At 37.0% G+C, this 16,897-nt stretch overlaps 1 protein-coding gene across 8 annotated transcripts in view; it reads right to left on the bottom strand.

Annotated features, from left to right (window-relative positions):
* The window catches only part of LOC132406362 (dedicator of cytokinesis protein 7-like), a 216,429-nt gene that overhangs the window by 140,092 nt on the left and 59,440 nt on the right, over positions 1 to 16,897 (bottom strand). For all 8 annotated transcript variants that reach the window (XM_059991923.1, XM_059991924.1, XM_059991917.1 and 5 more), the window contains exons 7-8: positions 12,835 to 12,920; positions 826 to 892 (exon numbers count right to left, since the gene is read on the bottom strand). In XM_059991923.1, the coding sequence (XP_059847906.1) occupies positions 826 to 892; positions 12,835 to 12,920 (153 nt within the window). The remainder of the gene's footprint in view (positions 1 to 825; positions 893 to 12,834; positions 12,921 to 16,897) is intronic.

Here is a 16,897-nt window from a genome sequence, read left to right as displayed (position 1 = left end):
TGCCTAGTTGCTAATGGCAAAGTAGTAACGGCGGATATGAAGGGAATAGGTTTAGGTGGACAAAATGAGAAAGAATGATCAATATCCACTTGAAAAACCATTTGTTTGCCAACTAAAGAGGATTGGTGATATTGCACTGGCAATTAGTGATAGTACAGTTCCCCTTGCAAATACAAGCATCCTATCCAGATGCATCACACCTTCTTTCGGGAACAGTTCTACCCATGTCCGCAAAACACTCCAGAGATTTGTGGACACATCTCAACACATGACAGAAACATGCCTCCCCACCATGGACTATTATTACACTTCTTGCTGTCTCAATTAAGCAGCTAACATAATCAAAGGCCCTTCCCACCCTGAACATTCGCTCTTCTCCTCTCTCTAATCTAGCAGAAAATACAAAAGCCTGAAAGCAAGGACAGCTTCTATCCAGCTGTTATAAGACTATAGAAGACCCTAGTACGATATTAGAGACTCCTGGCCTCACATCATGGTCTTGCACCTTATTTTTTACCTACAGTGCACTTTCTCTATAACCATAACATTTTATTCTACTCTGATAGTACATGCACCCTTGTACTATATCAATACACTGTTGTAATAAAATTAATCTGTTTAGATGACAGGCAAAACAAAGTTTTCACTGTCCTACAGTACAAAGTAATAAACTTATTGAGCAAAGTTTATTTATATACTTATAGATCTTTGCCACTGCGGCTTTTCTCTCAATCCCACAAGCTTCCTCCAAGACCAGAATGACACTTATATTGATGCAAAAATGTAACTATATATACATGAAGGATTTTATTTTCAGTCACCAACCTTTCTCTTTTCCTTCACGTCGTACAAAGCAAGAACTCCAAATATTGGCTCAATTTCGATTTCAAACCTTTGAAAAAAGAGCAGAAGACAGAAATGCACTTTGGTAGTAGAAATAAACGTGCAAACTATTTTCTAAACAGGGAGAAAATCCAGGAATTTGAGATGCAGAAGGACTTGGGAGTTCTTGTGCAGAACACCCTAAAGGTTAACTTGCAGGTTGAGTCAGTGGTGAAGAAGGCAAATGCCATGTTAGCATTCATTTCAAGAGGTCTAGAATACAAGAGCAAGGATGTGATGCTTGAGGCTTTATAAGGCACTGGTGAGGCCTCACTTTGAGTATTGTGAACAGTTTTGAGCCCCTTATCTTAGAAAAGATGTGCTGGCATTGGAGAGGGTCCAGAGAAGGTTCACAAGGATGACTCCAGGAATGAAAGGGTTATCATACGAGAAATGTTTGATGGCTCTGGGTCTGTACTCGCTGGAATTCAGAAGGATGAGGGAGGATCTCATCGAAACCTTTCGAATTTTGAAAGGCCTAGGCAGAGTAGATGTGGTAAAGCTATTTCCCATGGTGGGAGAGTCTAGGACAAGAAGGCACAGCTCACAGCCTCAGGATAGAGGGGTGACCTTTCAAAACCGAGATGCGGAGAAATTTCTTTAGCCAAAGGGTGGTGAATTTGTGGAACTTGTTGCCATGTGCAGCTGTGGAGGCCAGGTTGTTGGGTGTATTAAAGGCAAAGATTGATAGGTTCTTGATTGGACATGGCATCAAATGTTACGGGTAGAAGGCTGGGAACTGGGGTTGAGGAAGAGATTAAAAAAAAAGATCAGCCATGATTGAATGGTGGAGCAGACTCAATGGGCCAGATGGCCTAGTTCTGCTCCTATGTCTTATGGTCTTAAATCAGAGGAAGGAATAAGATCTTTTCTTACAGCATACAGATCTATCGTGGTATTTTAGAATACCGGTTATCTGAGAAAGCAAGTGAGTGCGTACAGCAAATGAGTAAGAGCCAGATGAAACATCAACAAACCAACAATACATTGAAGACAATGTACCATGTTGTGACTCCATTGTATAACATGTGGTTATCCTGAAAAAAAGACAAAACATTCTTCACTGCTTACAGTTAAGTGTGCTAACTGGGTTCTTACAAAACTTACAAACCATGCAATTCTGATTGCAGACTGCAATCTATTCAATCTCAACTCAAAAAGAATCTGATTCCTGCCCTTCCATAACTACCAGCCATATCCACTGCTTCTCACTGACCCAGGTAAAGAGGGCTTTGAGCAATCTCATTCTGAGTTTTGGAATGTTCGAAATTCAACGTTGGCTAATATTTGCTAGCAATCCCATCCCAAATGGAAAAGCACATTATCACTGGCTTTTCTTCTGAGAATAGGTATTAGCCAAATAGATAAAAACATTAACATTCAACTCAGCTAATCTACAACTTTCCAGAGAGTAGCACCTAAAATGCTGGAGGAACTCAGCTGGCCAGGCTTTTTTCCATAGCTGGCTGGCTGAGTTTCTCCAGCATTGTGCGTGTGTTGTTCAGATTTCCAGCCTCTGCAGATTTTTTTCTTTCTTTCTCTCTCAATCTTTTTATTATTATTAATAATAAGGACAAAATACAAATGATATATTAATAAAAAAGAAATTATAAACATACAAATTCCATTACAGATGAAAAAAGACATAAACAATAGTTACAGTATAAATGGGTTTACCAAGACATAAACCATACAGTATATGTATGAACATGATAAGTCTAAATATTTCATAATATATGATATAAAAAGAACAGAAAAAAGAAAAAAATATATAATGCAAAATTAGCTAATCTACTAATCTAATGACTAATAAAGAAGAAAAAAGAAGCAAAAAAAAGAAAAAAAAGAAATATTGGGAAAAGAAAAAAAAGGGCTGTTTATAATATCTCACAAGAATAAATAATCATCAATGTCGTCACTTCTGGTCCTCTCAACATACATAAGCTAAAAGCTGGAAAGTCAAATGAACTTGGAATGGGGTCATATTACATCATATGAAAATGTCTCCATAACTTTTCAAATTTAATAGAAGTATCAAAAACACCACTTCTAATTTTTTCTAAATTTAAACATAACATAGTTTGAGAGAACCAATTAAATACAGTGGGAGGGTTAATTTCCTTCCAATTCAACAATATAGATCTTCTAGCCATCAGAGTTAGAAATGCAATCATTCGACAGGCGGAAGAAGATAAATGCAGTGAGTCCATCATTGGTAAACCAAAAATTGCGGTAATAGGATGAGGTTGTAAATCAATATTCAAAACCGCAGAAATAATATCAAAAATATCTTTCCAATATTTTTCCAAAAACAAACATGACCAAAACATATGAGTTAAAGATGCGATTTCAGATTGACATCTATCACAGATAGGATTTATATAAGAGTAAAAATGAGCTAATTTATCCTTGGACATATGGGCCCTATATACGACCTTAAATTGTATTAATGAATGTTAGGCACATATCGATGATGTATTAACTAATTGAAGAATTCTATCCCAATTCTCACTAGAAATAATAAGGTTAAGCTCTCTTTCCCAATCCTTTTTGGTCTTATAAAGGGGCTCTGAATGTATCTTCATAATTATATTATAAAGTTTTGAAATAAGCCCTTTTTGAAAAGGGTCTAATTCAAACAAACTCTCCAAAATACCTGAAGACACAAAATTTGGAAACATAGGGAGTACAGTACTTAAAAAATGTCTAATCTGTAAATATCTAAAAAAAATGAAATCTAGGCAAGTTATATTTGTTGGATAATTGCTCAAAAGACATAAAACAATTGTCCAAAAATAAATCAGAAAATCTTAGCAATCCCTTAGTTTTCCAAGCCAAATAAGCTTGACCTATAATGGAAGGGTGGAAAAAGCAATTAAATACAATAGGACTATTTAAAACGAATTGAGTCAACCCGAAAAATTTCCGAAATTGAAACCATATACGTAAAGTATGTTTAACTATCGGGTTGTCAATTCGTTTCGGCAATTTAGAGAGAGCAAAAGGGAGAGAAGTCCCTAAAATAGAACCCAGTGCATAACCTGATACAGATTTAATTTCTAAACTCACCCAATGAGGGCCGAAAAATCCACCCCAATCTTTCAACCAACATGACAAATATCTAATATTAACTGCCCAATAATAAAATCTGAAATTAGGTAATGCTAACCCACTTTCCTTCTTTGTCTTCTGTAAATATATTTTATCTAACCTGGGATTTTTATTCTGCCATATATATGAGGAAATTTTTGAATCAACATTAGTAAAAAAAAGATTTCGGAATAAAAATTGGTACCGCTTGAAAAATATATAAAAATATATAAAAATATATAAAAAAATATATAAAAATATATAAATATATAAAATAACCATCTTAGTAGCATTAATCCTACCTATTAGAGATAAAGATAATGGTGACCACTTAGTAAACAAGCCTTTAATCTGATCAATTAAACCTACACAATCTTTATGGTTTTTTGTGATTTTGATCCCTAAATAAATAAAAGAATCATTAACTAATTTAAAAGGTAAATTTCCATATATTGGGACCTGTCTATTCAAAGGAAACAATTCACTTTTATTAAGATTTAACTTATACCCAGAAAACTCACTAAATTGAGCCAACAATGATAAAACTGCTGGAATAGATTTCTCAGGGTTAGAAATGAATAGTAATAAATTATCTGCATACAAAGATAACTTATGAATGTCTATCCCACGATTAATACCCAAAATATCCTGTGATTGCCTGATGGCAATTGCTAAAGGTTCTAAGGCAATGTTAAATAGTAATGGACTAAGAGGACATCCTTGTCTAGTGCCCCGAAATAGGCGAAAAAAGGGAGATCTTTGATTATTGGTAAACACTGAGGCTACTGGAGTGTGATAAACCAATTTAATCCAAGATATAAATATCGGACTAAAATTAAACTTCTCCAACACATTAAATAAGTAAGGCCATTCAACTCTATCAAATGCTTTCTCCGCATCTAATGAAATCACGCATTCTGAAATGTCATGTGAGGGAGTATAAACAATATTCAGTAATCTCCTAACATTGAAAAAAGAATAGCGATTTTTAATAAAACCGGTTTGATCTTCTGAAATAATTTTGGGTAACACCTTCTCCAATCCGGATGCCAGTAACTTGGAAAAAATCTTGGAGTCTACATTCAATAAAGATATTGGTCTACAGGATGCACAGTCAGTAGGGTCTTTATCTTTCTTCAATATTAGAGAAATGGAAGCTCTATAAAAAGATTGTGGCAAATTCCCCAATCTAATTGCTTCCTCAAAAACCTTACATAACCAAGGGGAAAGAGTAGCGGAAAAAAATTTTTAAAATTCTACTGTATAACCATCTGGACCGGTGCTTTCCCAGAATTCATTGAGGAAAGAGCCCCTTTAATTTCTACATCCGTTATAGGAGTATCCAATATTGAAAGATCATCAGATGATAATCTTGGGAAATTAAATCTTGGGAAATAAAAATCACACATGGTATTACGATCCTGAGGGAATTCAGATTGATACAGGGAGGTATAGAAGTCTTGAAATGCCTTATTTATCTCATCATGATTAACTGTCAAATTCCTATTCTGCTAACGAATTTTAGTGATTTGACGTTTAACCAAAGCATTCTTCACTATGTATATAAAAATCAGATCTGGTTTTCATTAATTGATTTTCAATTGAGGATGTAAGTAATAAACTATGTTCCATTTGAAGTTCAACCCTTTGTTTGTAAAGCTCCTTACTAGGAGTAATCGAATATTTCTTATCAATCTCTTTAATTTTATCGACCAATAAAAGAGTTTCCTTCTTAGTACGTTTTCTCAAACCAACAGAGTAAGAGATAATCTGTCCACGTATATACGCTTTAAAAGTGTCCCAAAGTGTTCCGCAGGAGATATCATCTGTGGAATTAGTTTTTAAAGAAGAAATTGATCTGCTCCTTCATAAATTTTATAAAGTCCGAGTCCTGCAATAAGGTAGAGTCAAATCGCCATTGTCTGGCATTAGAAACTGTATCCGTAAATTTCATAGAAAGTATTAATGGAGCATGGTCAGAGATAGCTATAATATCATAATTACAACCGATTACCGATGGAATAAAACAAGAGTCTACAAAAAAATAATCAATTCTCGAATAAGAGTGATAGACATGTGAGAAAAAAGAAAACTCTTTGTTGTTAGAATGCCGAAATCTCCAAACATCAAAAACTCCATTATCAGTCAAAAAAGAGTTAATACAAGTGGCCAACTTATTAGGTAAAGTCTGAATAGATAACGATTCATCCATCAAAGGATTTAAACAATTAAAGTCACCACCCATTATTAACTTATATTCATTTAGATTGGGTAAAGAAGTAAATAAGGACTTAAAAAAGTCAGGACAATCCACATTTGGAGCATAAACATTAACCAAAGCAACCTTTTTATTACAAAGTAAACCCATAATTAACAAAAATCTACCATTCGGATCTGAAAAGATATCATGTTGAACAAATGGAATAGAGGAGTCAATAAAAATTGAAACTCCTTTTACTTTAGCGTTTGAATCTGCATGATACTGTTGACCCCACCAAAACCTAAAAAGAATGAGATTTGTCCTCCTTCCTCACATGAGTTTCTTGTACAAAAATGATATGAGCATTAAGTCTTTGGAATACTTTGAAAATCTTCTTTCGTTTAATTGGATGATTTAAACCATTAGTATTCCAAGACACAAAATTAATGGTCTGAGCCATAATTCTAAAATCAACCCTTTGGTATAGAAAGGGTTAACCAACTTGTAAACTCATGCACCCGGAAGAGGAACAAAAGTAAAGAGAGGACCCGGAAGTGATGACAACGCAGACATATTTGAACTTCAAAAACAGCCCAAATGAAAAAACTAACACAAACTGATGAAAAAAAATTAGAAAACAGACCATCCCCCCCCCGCCCCCCCCAAGAAAAAGAGAAAAAGCCAAAATATGGCTTGAAAAAGGAAAAAGTGAGACTAATTCTACCCCTATGTCAGCGGAAGACCACTCCGTATATAAAGGATATATAAAAAAAACCACCCCAACTTTAAAAATTAAAATTGTTATACTAAAAACCATATTTCTAAATATAGTTAGTTGTAAAAAATAAGAATATAGTCACTAAAAACTTATAAATCGGGCTCTGGCCCAGACAAAACAAAAAATATTTAAGCTATGATAAGCGATGCATTGTAGGAAGAAGACGAAAGAAAAAAAAAATAACGCCATCTTAAACAGAACCAAAAATCTTTTTCAAAAAACCACCATCTTAATCAAAGGTTAATTTTTAACCTTCAAAGGGTTAAAAATATACCTTCGAAGGAACAAAGTTAATAGACAAGAATATAGTATAATGGTTAAAATGTATAAGACAAAGCAATTGATATGACGAAAACACACTTTAACTTAAGTATAAAGTACAGGATAAACCTACACCAATAACCAGAGGTTAATTCTGGTTTAAGAAATCGAGAACCATCTTACACGATCAGAATCGTTCATTTATTAGAGACTGGTGTCTGTAGCAGTAGAGAAGTTCTTCTCCAGATAACTTCTCGCTTCTGAAGTTGAAAGAAAAACCTGACGAGGGACATTCGGCGGAGAGATTCGAAGCTTCGCAGGGTATAGGAGCGCAGGTTTCAGATTTTTCTCTTAACATTCAGCCATCAACGGTTTGAAAAGAAGCCTTTTTTTTTAAAAGATCCGGACTAAAGTCTTCAACCAAAAGGAAGTAGTATTCTTGAAATTTAACCATTCCTGCCCAACGAGCTGCACGTATAAGTTGTTCTTTGTCGTGTACATAATGAAACCAGACAATTACAACCGAAGGTTTATCTGTAGCACTCGGTGATCGACGCCGAATTCTATGAGCTCAATCCAATAAAGGAGGGTTATTTGGGAAAATCGACGGGAACGCTTCTTTTAATAGTTGAGCAAAATATTTCGAAGGGTCATCTTTTTCTATGCCGTCTGGAAGACTAAGTATACGTAAGTTCTGTCTTCTGGACCAATTCTCAAAATCGTCACTCTTGGCTTTAAGTGCTTCCATCAGTTTAATGGTCGAAATTAAATCCTGTTGCAGTTTTTCAATAGTCAAATCTCGTTTCCGAGCATCTTCTTGCTGAGAAGCGATAAGAGCTTGCTGCTGGTTAATTACTGAATCCGTCTTAACCATGTAATCTTGAAAAGCCTTTATATCTTGTTTAAAAAATTGTTGTAGTTCATCAAATTTTTTGTCCAAAACCTCCATAAACAATTCATAAGTTAATTGAGTGTGTTGTGGCGGAGCCTGCTTCTTTCCGTTACCGTTCGGATTGCGCCCAGGTTCTCATCCTTTAGACCTGAGAGACATTTCTGTTTGTATATCTTCAAAAATTCACGACAAACTCTTAACAGTAAGTACAAAAAAAATAACAAAGTAACTTTCGGTATAGGTAAAAATAAGCTGAATAAGGGTGATCAAAGGTTAAAAAAAAAGTTAAGGTTGTGGAGCGAATCCAAAACAGTACTCACTCCATGAGCGTCTCCCGCTGACTGATTTTTTCCTGTTTGTGCTTTCCAGAGAAATTGACTATAGGCACCAAAAATTGAAACCCATTTATCTTTAAATCCTTCAACCCAGTAAGCTCTGCAGTGACCAAGGGAAACAAAGAGCTTTACTGGAAACTGTGCAAGAGAATGGCAATACTAAAAGGAAGAACAAGTAATAATAGGAATGCTTGACCAATGCAGGGGAAAGGGAGAGTAATTATTCATACAATCCAAAGTAGCTTGTATGAGTTAAAAAAAACAACTTCTCAGGACTGCAAATCATTTACAATCCAGCAGCTTCAGCAAGTAGGTGCATACATGTTGGACAAGGATGTGACTGGGTTCAGCCACAACTATTCACACTCAAAGTAAATTTATTATCAAAGCAGGTATATGTCACTATATACTACCCTGAGATTCATTTTCAGGCATTCCAGTAAGATGGTAGTGTGCTTGGATGCAGTGGCCATTTCAACTCCAATGGAAGGTGTACTTGTTCATCTTATACATCTTATTTTATGAATGCAAGTCACTACTGCATACTAAGAACTTCAAGTATTGCAGGACTAGCCCATCAGCAAGTAACTCAATGGCACTGGAGTTGGACTTGCATACTATTGTTGTGTTGTCACCTGGACCTGTCATCTTACTGGTAGGTGGTGTGCAGTGCAAATGATTATCTTGGACATGTTTATTGTGATCACAAGACTCTATTGGATATTGGTAACATAGAATACTAAGTCTGGTTCACTGGTTTATTAGAAAGACCAACAATGGGGGAGCTGCTTTGCCTCTGTTGTGGCGAGGACTAGGACCAGGGCACAGAGTAGCCTGTTGCAGCAGACCAGGGGAGGGGTGCGTCAGAGCCTCTGTGGGGCATGCTGGAATCCATATCTGGGTTGGGGGCTGGCCCTCCGTCGGTGCTGCCCCCGTGTTTGCTCGGTGGAAGAACAAGATGGACCAGTACAACTTACAGTTAATCCTACAGTCACGCCACTCAGGGATCTGTGTTATGTTATTTTTTCTTTGTGACTGTTATGTTCTAGCTGATGTGGTTTGTTATCTTATTTCTAATTACTAAATCTCACTGCTTACTTGCAGGTTCACAGCTGTTGTTGATTACTTAGTATTGTATTTTTAAGCAGTCAGCAGGTCGGCTATTTCATATTGTTTGTACATTTCATTTAGACACTAGTAATTAGAAGCACTTTGTTAGGTCGAAAGAATCTCAATCAATATTTGAATTTACTTTTCATGAGAACACCGAAAAGTACTGTCTTTTTACATGAGCTCCTTGCATACTTTAACACATTGGTGAATAATAAAGCCTCCAAACTGCAACTATGCTAGGACTGAAGTTTCTCTATCTGCCTAGCTTAGGAAATCAGGGACCTCTCAAATGAGGGCACACTAGTGATTGTATGCTTTTCCAAAATCGTAACATTTGTGCTCTGTGCTGTGAGCAATGTGTTTTGCACCTTGATCACTGTTTTGTTTGGCTATAATCACAAACAGTTGAATGATAATTAAACGAGAACAAAGAAATACGATATAATCAGTGAAAAACTACAGAAAAAGACTGACAAGCAACCAAGGTGCAAAAGAAAACAAACTGTGCAAATACAATTAAAAAAAGATTTGGTTGGTTAAAATATCTATCTATCTATCTAGATAGATCTAGACTGAGAACCTGAGTTGCAGAGTCCTTGAAAGTGAGTCCTTACATTGTGGAATCAGTTCAGTTGATGTGAGTAAAGTTATCCCCTCTGGTTCAGGAGCCTGATGGTTGAGGCGAAATAACTGTTCCTGAACCTGATGATATGGGACTTCAGGCTCCTGTAGCAGCAGAAGAAAGACAGCTTGCCATGGATAGTGGCAATGCTCTTAACAAACAGCCTGCAGAAACCCATGGCCAAGTTCACAGAGGAATTGCTCGTACACGTTTATTCGTAACATAAAGCAGAAGCTTTAGATGAACAAAGCAAAGAGTTAAAACATGAAGCATGCAGCTTCTGCTATATACTATCACTGGGGAAAAAAAATTACAAATTGAACTCAGGATGAAGTAGTGTCGTATTTCAGGAGGTCGAGTGTAAGGAGACAGTATACTGTTAATGGCTTGACTCTTAACATTTACATGTAGTGAGATCTTGGGGCCTAAGTCTTAAGCTCTCTGAAAGTAGCAACATAGGTGAATGGAGTGGTAAAGAAGGCATATGATATGCTTGTCTTTATTACTTAAAAATTGAATTCCAAGAGTCAGGAAGTTATGTTGCAGCTTTATAAAACTCTAGTTAGGCTGCATCCATATTAAAGGAAGAACGTCAAGGCTTTGGGAAGGGTGCAGAAAATGTTCAGCACCTGTATTAGAGGACATGTGTAATAAGGAAAGTTGGACAAATTTGGATTGTTTTCTCTGGAGTTGCAGAGACTGAATGAAGACCTGATAAAGGTTTACAAGATTATGAGAGACATAGATAGAGTGGACAGCCAGCATCCTTTTCTCAGGTTTGAAAAGTCAAATACCAGAGGGTGTGGGTGTGTGTGTATATATACACATACATACATATACACACACACACACACACACACACACAGAGTTAATAACTCCTTACTTAATAAAGGTGTCAAAGGTTACAGGGAGAAAGCGGAATAATAGGATTGAGTGGGAATAATAAATCAGCCATAATCGAATGCTGGAGAAAATAATTCTGCTAGTATGTTTTATGTTCTTATGGGTGACTGGGATGTTGGTAGAGGCAAATATGATAGAGGCATTCAAGATAGACACATGGATGTGCAGGAAATGTAAGGATATGGGCTTTGTGTTGACAGAAGGTACTAGTTTAGTTGACATTTGATTACTAACCTGGGATTTTTATCAATTTAACCAAGAATTTTTATTTGTAAATCGCATGCTTTTTTTCATAATAGAACCCCAATAACAGGGAAAATTATAAAACAAAAGAAAAACAAAATTCAGAAGTTGAAATGTCAATAGTTCTAAAGTATTCATCCCCCTTTGCTCAGCTCCTGGTTGGAATAATCCTCATCAATAAGTCTCTATGTCTCTAATAGCTTTTCATCACGTGATGAAGCAAGATTTGCCTACTCCTCTTTGTAAAATTGCTCAAGCAGCGCCAGGTTAGTTGGGGAGCAGTGGTGGACAGCAATCTTGAGGTCTTGCCAGAGATGATTAATTAAGGTTAGGACTCTGACTGGACCACTCAAGGACACTGATCTTCTTCATTTGAAGACATGATTGTTCTGACAGTGTGCACCAGATCATTGCCCTGCTGATCCTCCCCAGTTTAAGCTCCCTGCATATAGGAACTCTCTGTATATAGCGGCATTCATCTTCCCATCAATCCTGACCAGATTTGCAATCCCTGCTGCTGAAAAGCACATCCATAACATGATGCTACATCCACCATATTTACAGTAGGGACATTACCTAGCTGAAGTGCACTATTAGATTTATGCCACACATACTGCTTAGTGGTAAGGCTAAAAACTTCCACTTTTGTCTCATATAATCAAAAGCTTTCTTCCACAACTTTACAGTATACACCTTTTGTGCAATGCCTTAAAGATTGTGAAGCCATGAACTTCATCTCCAATTCCAGCCGCTGACTTCTGCAGCTCACTCAGAGTGACTGTTGGTACTCTCTTACAAGTACAATTCTTCTCCAGTGACCAACTTAGAGGAGCTGTCTGACCTAGGCAGACAGCTCTGGTTTCATATTTTTTTTCACTTTTTCACGATGGCCTGCACTGAGGTATGTTCAATGCCCTTGAGATGGTCCTGTACCCGTCCCCAGATTTGTGCTTCTCTATGATCATTCTCCTGACTTGCTTTGAATGCTCTTTTGGCTTCATTTTGGGTTGGTCTGTAGAAAATCTAACATACTGTTGGACCTTACAGAGAAATTGTATTTATTCTTTTGAATTCATTGAAAACAGGCGATCCTCCAATTTTCTATATCAACAAACTGGATGAGTTGGTAAGGTAATATACAGTATCAATGAGGAAAGTTACCACAGTAATTACAAAGCGGTTGAATACATTTTCAACCTCACAATTTTGGTTTTTAATTTTTAGTAAATTGCTAACAGATTTTGGAACTTTTGTCTTGATTTGACACAATGCACAATGTTTTGTAGATCAGCTCAAAAAATCCTACTTCAATATATATTTAGGAAATTAGACAGTAAAATTTGAGAATAGTTATGGGGGCTGAATACTTCTTCAAGACATTTTGGAAGTGTGCTACAGAAAACATTTCTTCAACTTGAACTTTACCCAAGCCTGTGATTTCATTATCCATAGTCCTACTTTCTATTCAACACAACATGGGGAGATGTTGTACGTTCTTAGGTAGTATTTACTTACTTCAGAGACAGACATTTTACAAGAATTCTTTGCCCAAAATGTTCTTTAGGGACTTCAGGAATACAAGATCGTTCTACAGCTTCTTCCTGCCAGTGCAAAAAAAAAACACACAATCAGCTCTGGAATTCTGTAAGCTTATGTGTTGCTGTTTTTTATAAATTAATAGAGATTAATGTGGCAACCAAATCTATTCTTTCATGATGCTAAAATCATCTGCTTGTTCCTATTTGCAAGTTCTGTTTCGATGTTAAAGTCTGCCTCCCCTCTCTGGACTCTGACCATACTTCTCTCTGTCTCAATAAAACAGACAGCATTATCAAAGACACCACCCACCCTGGATATCCTCTTTTCTCCCCTCTCACATTAGGCCTAAAAGCACGTACCACCAGGCTCAAGGACAGCTATTTCTAAATCTATTAAATGTTTCTCAAGTACAATAAAATGGACTCTTGACCTCATAAAATATCTCAGAATGTGCTGGCACCTTATTGTTTATCTGCACTGTACTTTCTCTGTAGCTGTTACACTTTATTCTGTATACACCTTGTTCTGCCTCAAAGCACAGTGCAATGATTGGGTCTGTATGAAGAGTGTGTAAGACAAGTCTTTCACTGTATCATGGTACCCATGACAGCAATAAAACAATTCAATTCTGGCACTGGCTATTAATAAAATAAAGAGTCTAGAAGTTTTCCAGAAGGCAAGGGTTCAGACGGGATACCTGCTGTTAAACTTATTCTGTTAATGCTTGAATAGCTAACCTTCAAGAGGACCACAACCTTGTTATAGGGTTTGGATGCTTGTATGCCTAAATGACCCAGAGAGCTGTGTTGCCTGGAGTCAGAGTCTTGTGCTTTGGCTCTTGGTAGGGTCACCCATGCCAAACAGGTGCAAGGGTAGAGGACAGACTAAGAATAGTCTACCAAACTAAGAATGGTTTGGAGGTTCAGCTCAGGGCTAACAACCCTGACTGAACAAAAAACAATTATTACGGAAATAGCAATGAAGAATCCTTCTCTTCAGACAGAGATGGAGGACCTTCATTGCTGCCCTATACGCCAGCGGCGTAATGGAAGTTAGAAAGCTAAGGGAGAGGCATGTTCCTGGTTTGATACTTACTGCTCCTATATCAACAAATGCAATATTGCTTCAGAGGAGAAGCATAAGGACACAGGATATGGCTAGCACTATACTACTTTTCTGTCAACATCCAAGATGACATTAGATTCAGAATCAGAATCAAATATAATATCACTGGCATGTGTCATGAAATTTGTTGTTATGCGGCAGAATACTTGGATCTCTGCATCTTTTTGAGTAAACTTCCAATTAAGGACATATTAGAACCCAGACCAACTGTTACAATGCAATACCAGAAAGTTTTTTGACTCAGTCGATATGAAAGCTAAAGGGAAATTAACATAAGAACAAAGAGTAGGTCATTTAATGCATTGAGACTATTTTCCATTAAATTAAAGCTGACTGGTAATTAACCAATGCTTTTTCCTTCTGTATTTCTTTACATCCTTACTTATTATTCTCAGCCCCTAAGTGTAATTAACCCAGCAAACACTATTTGTCAGAGTTCTGGATTTCCTTTATGTGAGAAAGTGCTTGCTGAATTCATTAATAAAGAGCCACTTTAAAATTATGGCCCTTTGCTCTTCCTTCCAGTCCTAATTTCTATCTATGTATCTTTTAAATATTTAAAGGATAAAGATAAGGTTATTTGCCACATGTACGGTGAAACGTACAGTGAAATGCATCAATGACTAACCCAGTCTGAAGACGTGCTGGGAACAGCACATGAAAGTCACCATGCCTAAATGGCATGCCCACAAGTCATTAACCCCAACAGTACATTTTTTGGTACGTGGGAGGAAACCACGTAGTCTTGAAGTAAACGTACATTCCCACAGTGTTGGGATTTGAGCCCCAATCAGCAAACCCTGGTGCTGTAACAGTGTTATGCTAACCATTACACTACCATTCTGCCCCTCTATAATTCAGCATCTCTATCAAACCATTCCTTAACCTTTCAGTTTAATATATATTATCATACTTATTTACCTAATACTTTTGGATATCTATTGCACAGTATTCTCATTCAAAATCAAATCCAGGTATAACAGTACCTCCCCATACATTGAAGAAACTCAAAGCAGAGGTAATATCACTCAAAAAACATACAAGTTCCGTGAGGAAGATGCAACCAACATGGAAACCTGTGCTGGGCACAACATTCCAGGATACCAACATCACCAAGACAAACCATTACTATAACGTCTGCTGCATCCAACTTTCATTGGTGATGAAGAAAGGACAGAGTTTACTGAATTGTGCCTTTTCTGCTTTGTGTCAAAAAGCCTTGAGTTTTATAGAAAGTACCAGTCTTCTTTTAAGTGACTATGATTTCAGGGTTAGTATTCAGGTTTTGAAATATAAATCGTGTACATCATCTGGCCATACTGTAATAACTCTCTGCTACCACAGCATTCATCAATGGAGAGAAATGGTTGAACAGATACATTTCAGTACATTTTAAGTCAAATTTATCAGCAGTCTGTTGGAGCAAGTTAGCAGGTTGAACAGTGTCTGTGGGACAAAAGGAACTGTTTTCATTTCAGGTTGAAACCCTGCTTAAGGTTAAGTCTCCGATGCAAGGTTTTAGCCAAAATGTCTTCTCACATTTGCTTTCCTCTCACAGATGCTGCTCAACACATTGAGTTCCACCAGCAGACTGCTTGCTACTCCAGTTTGCTACTCTGCAATTTCTCGTGTCTCCATTCTAATTTCCTAATCTGATCAGGTGTACATATGGATTGCATCAATGGACTTCCTGAAAGTGTTAAAGTGTGGGTAATTACACTGCAGGACTAATGCTTTGCTGCACTATTTCCTGAGCACGTCTAGGATTCTGCTAATCTCTTCAATGTTTCCATACCTTAAGTTCCACTGGAGTTGGCCATTTCAGTCTCATGACGAATCAAATGGTTTTCGCGGATTAGCATATACCACATGTAAACAGAAAGCGACTCGTGCTGTGAGATTAGGTGGAAGGTAAAAGGGACAGGACACATTTTCCTAACAGACAAAGTCGTAGCTCTTTTTCTATGGAGACACGAGATGACAGGTGCTGGAATCTGGAGCAACACAAAATATTCTGGAGAAGCACAGCAGGTCAGGTATTATCTACAAAAGGATATGAATAGTTGACGTTTCAGGTCAAGGCTCTTCATTTGGATCAGAATGAAGGGCCCAGATGAAGATCTTGTCCTGAAACATACACCATCTATTTCCCTCCATAGATGCTGCCTGACCCACTGAATTTCTCCAGCACTTGTATATTAAACAATAAACTTAGTAATGCAGACTATTATTGTGATTAAAATACATTGCATTAGGCACTTCTCATTGAATAGGATCATTTTATTTGGACAACTATTCCCAAATGGGAAGGACAACAAATAAAGCTGTAAATGGCAGGCTCCAAGTAACTTTGATTCTGCATTGGGAGTTACTGATCATAGCTTTAGTGACCAGAGATCAAAGGAATAGTTAGATCACTTTGTATTTGAATAATACAAACATGGTAAAAATAGTCTTCTTAAATGGTGCATTCTTGCTGCTTGTGAGTGTGCACGTGCACACCCATATGCTCATGTCCATGTAGGCGGATGCACATGTGCAGATGAATGCACAGACTTGGTGGTGGGCTTCAGAGATGCACTAAATAAATAGTAATTACTACGTTGCTCACTAGGTGGCACCAAAGCTCCCAATATTCAGTTGATCTCTCAACTAAATTAATTTCTTGAGATTACATGCAGCAAGACAAAAAATGCTGAAGGAACTCAGCAGGTCAGGCAGCATTTTAGTGGGAAATGGATAGCTGGCGTTTAGGGTTAAGACCCTGCATCTGGACTCATTTCTGTCCTGATTCATCCCAGATGAAGGGAGTTGGACTGAAACATTGACTGGTCATTTCAAGTTCAATTTCAAATGTATTGTCATTCAACATGTAGAACTCCAAAAGAAACAACATTCCTACAGACCAAGGTGC

Source organism: Hypanus sabinus, chromosome 16, assembly GCF_030144855.1.
Source record: "Hypanus sabinus isolate sHypSab1 chromosome 16, sHypSab1.hap1, whole genome shotgun sequence".
Taxonomy (NCBI): domain Eukaryota; kingdom Metazoa; phylum Chordata; class Chondrichthyes; order Myliobatiformes; family Dasyatidae; genus Hypanus; species Hypanus sabinus.
The sequence above is the reverse complement of the archived record's forward strand: the minus strand, read 5'-3'. Positions and strand labels throughout refer to the sequence as shown.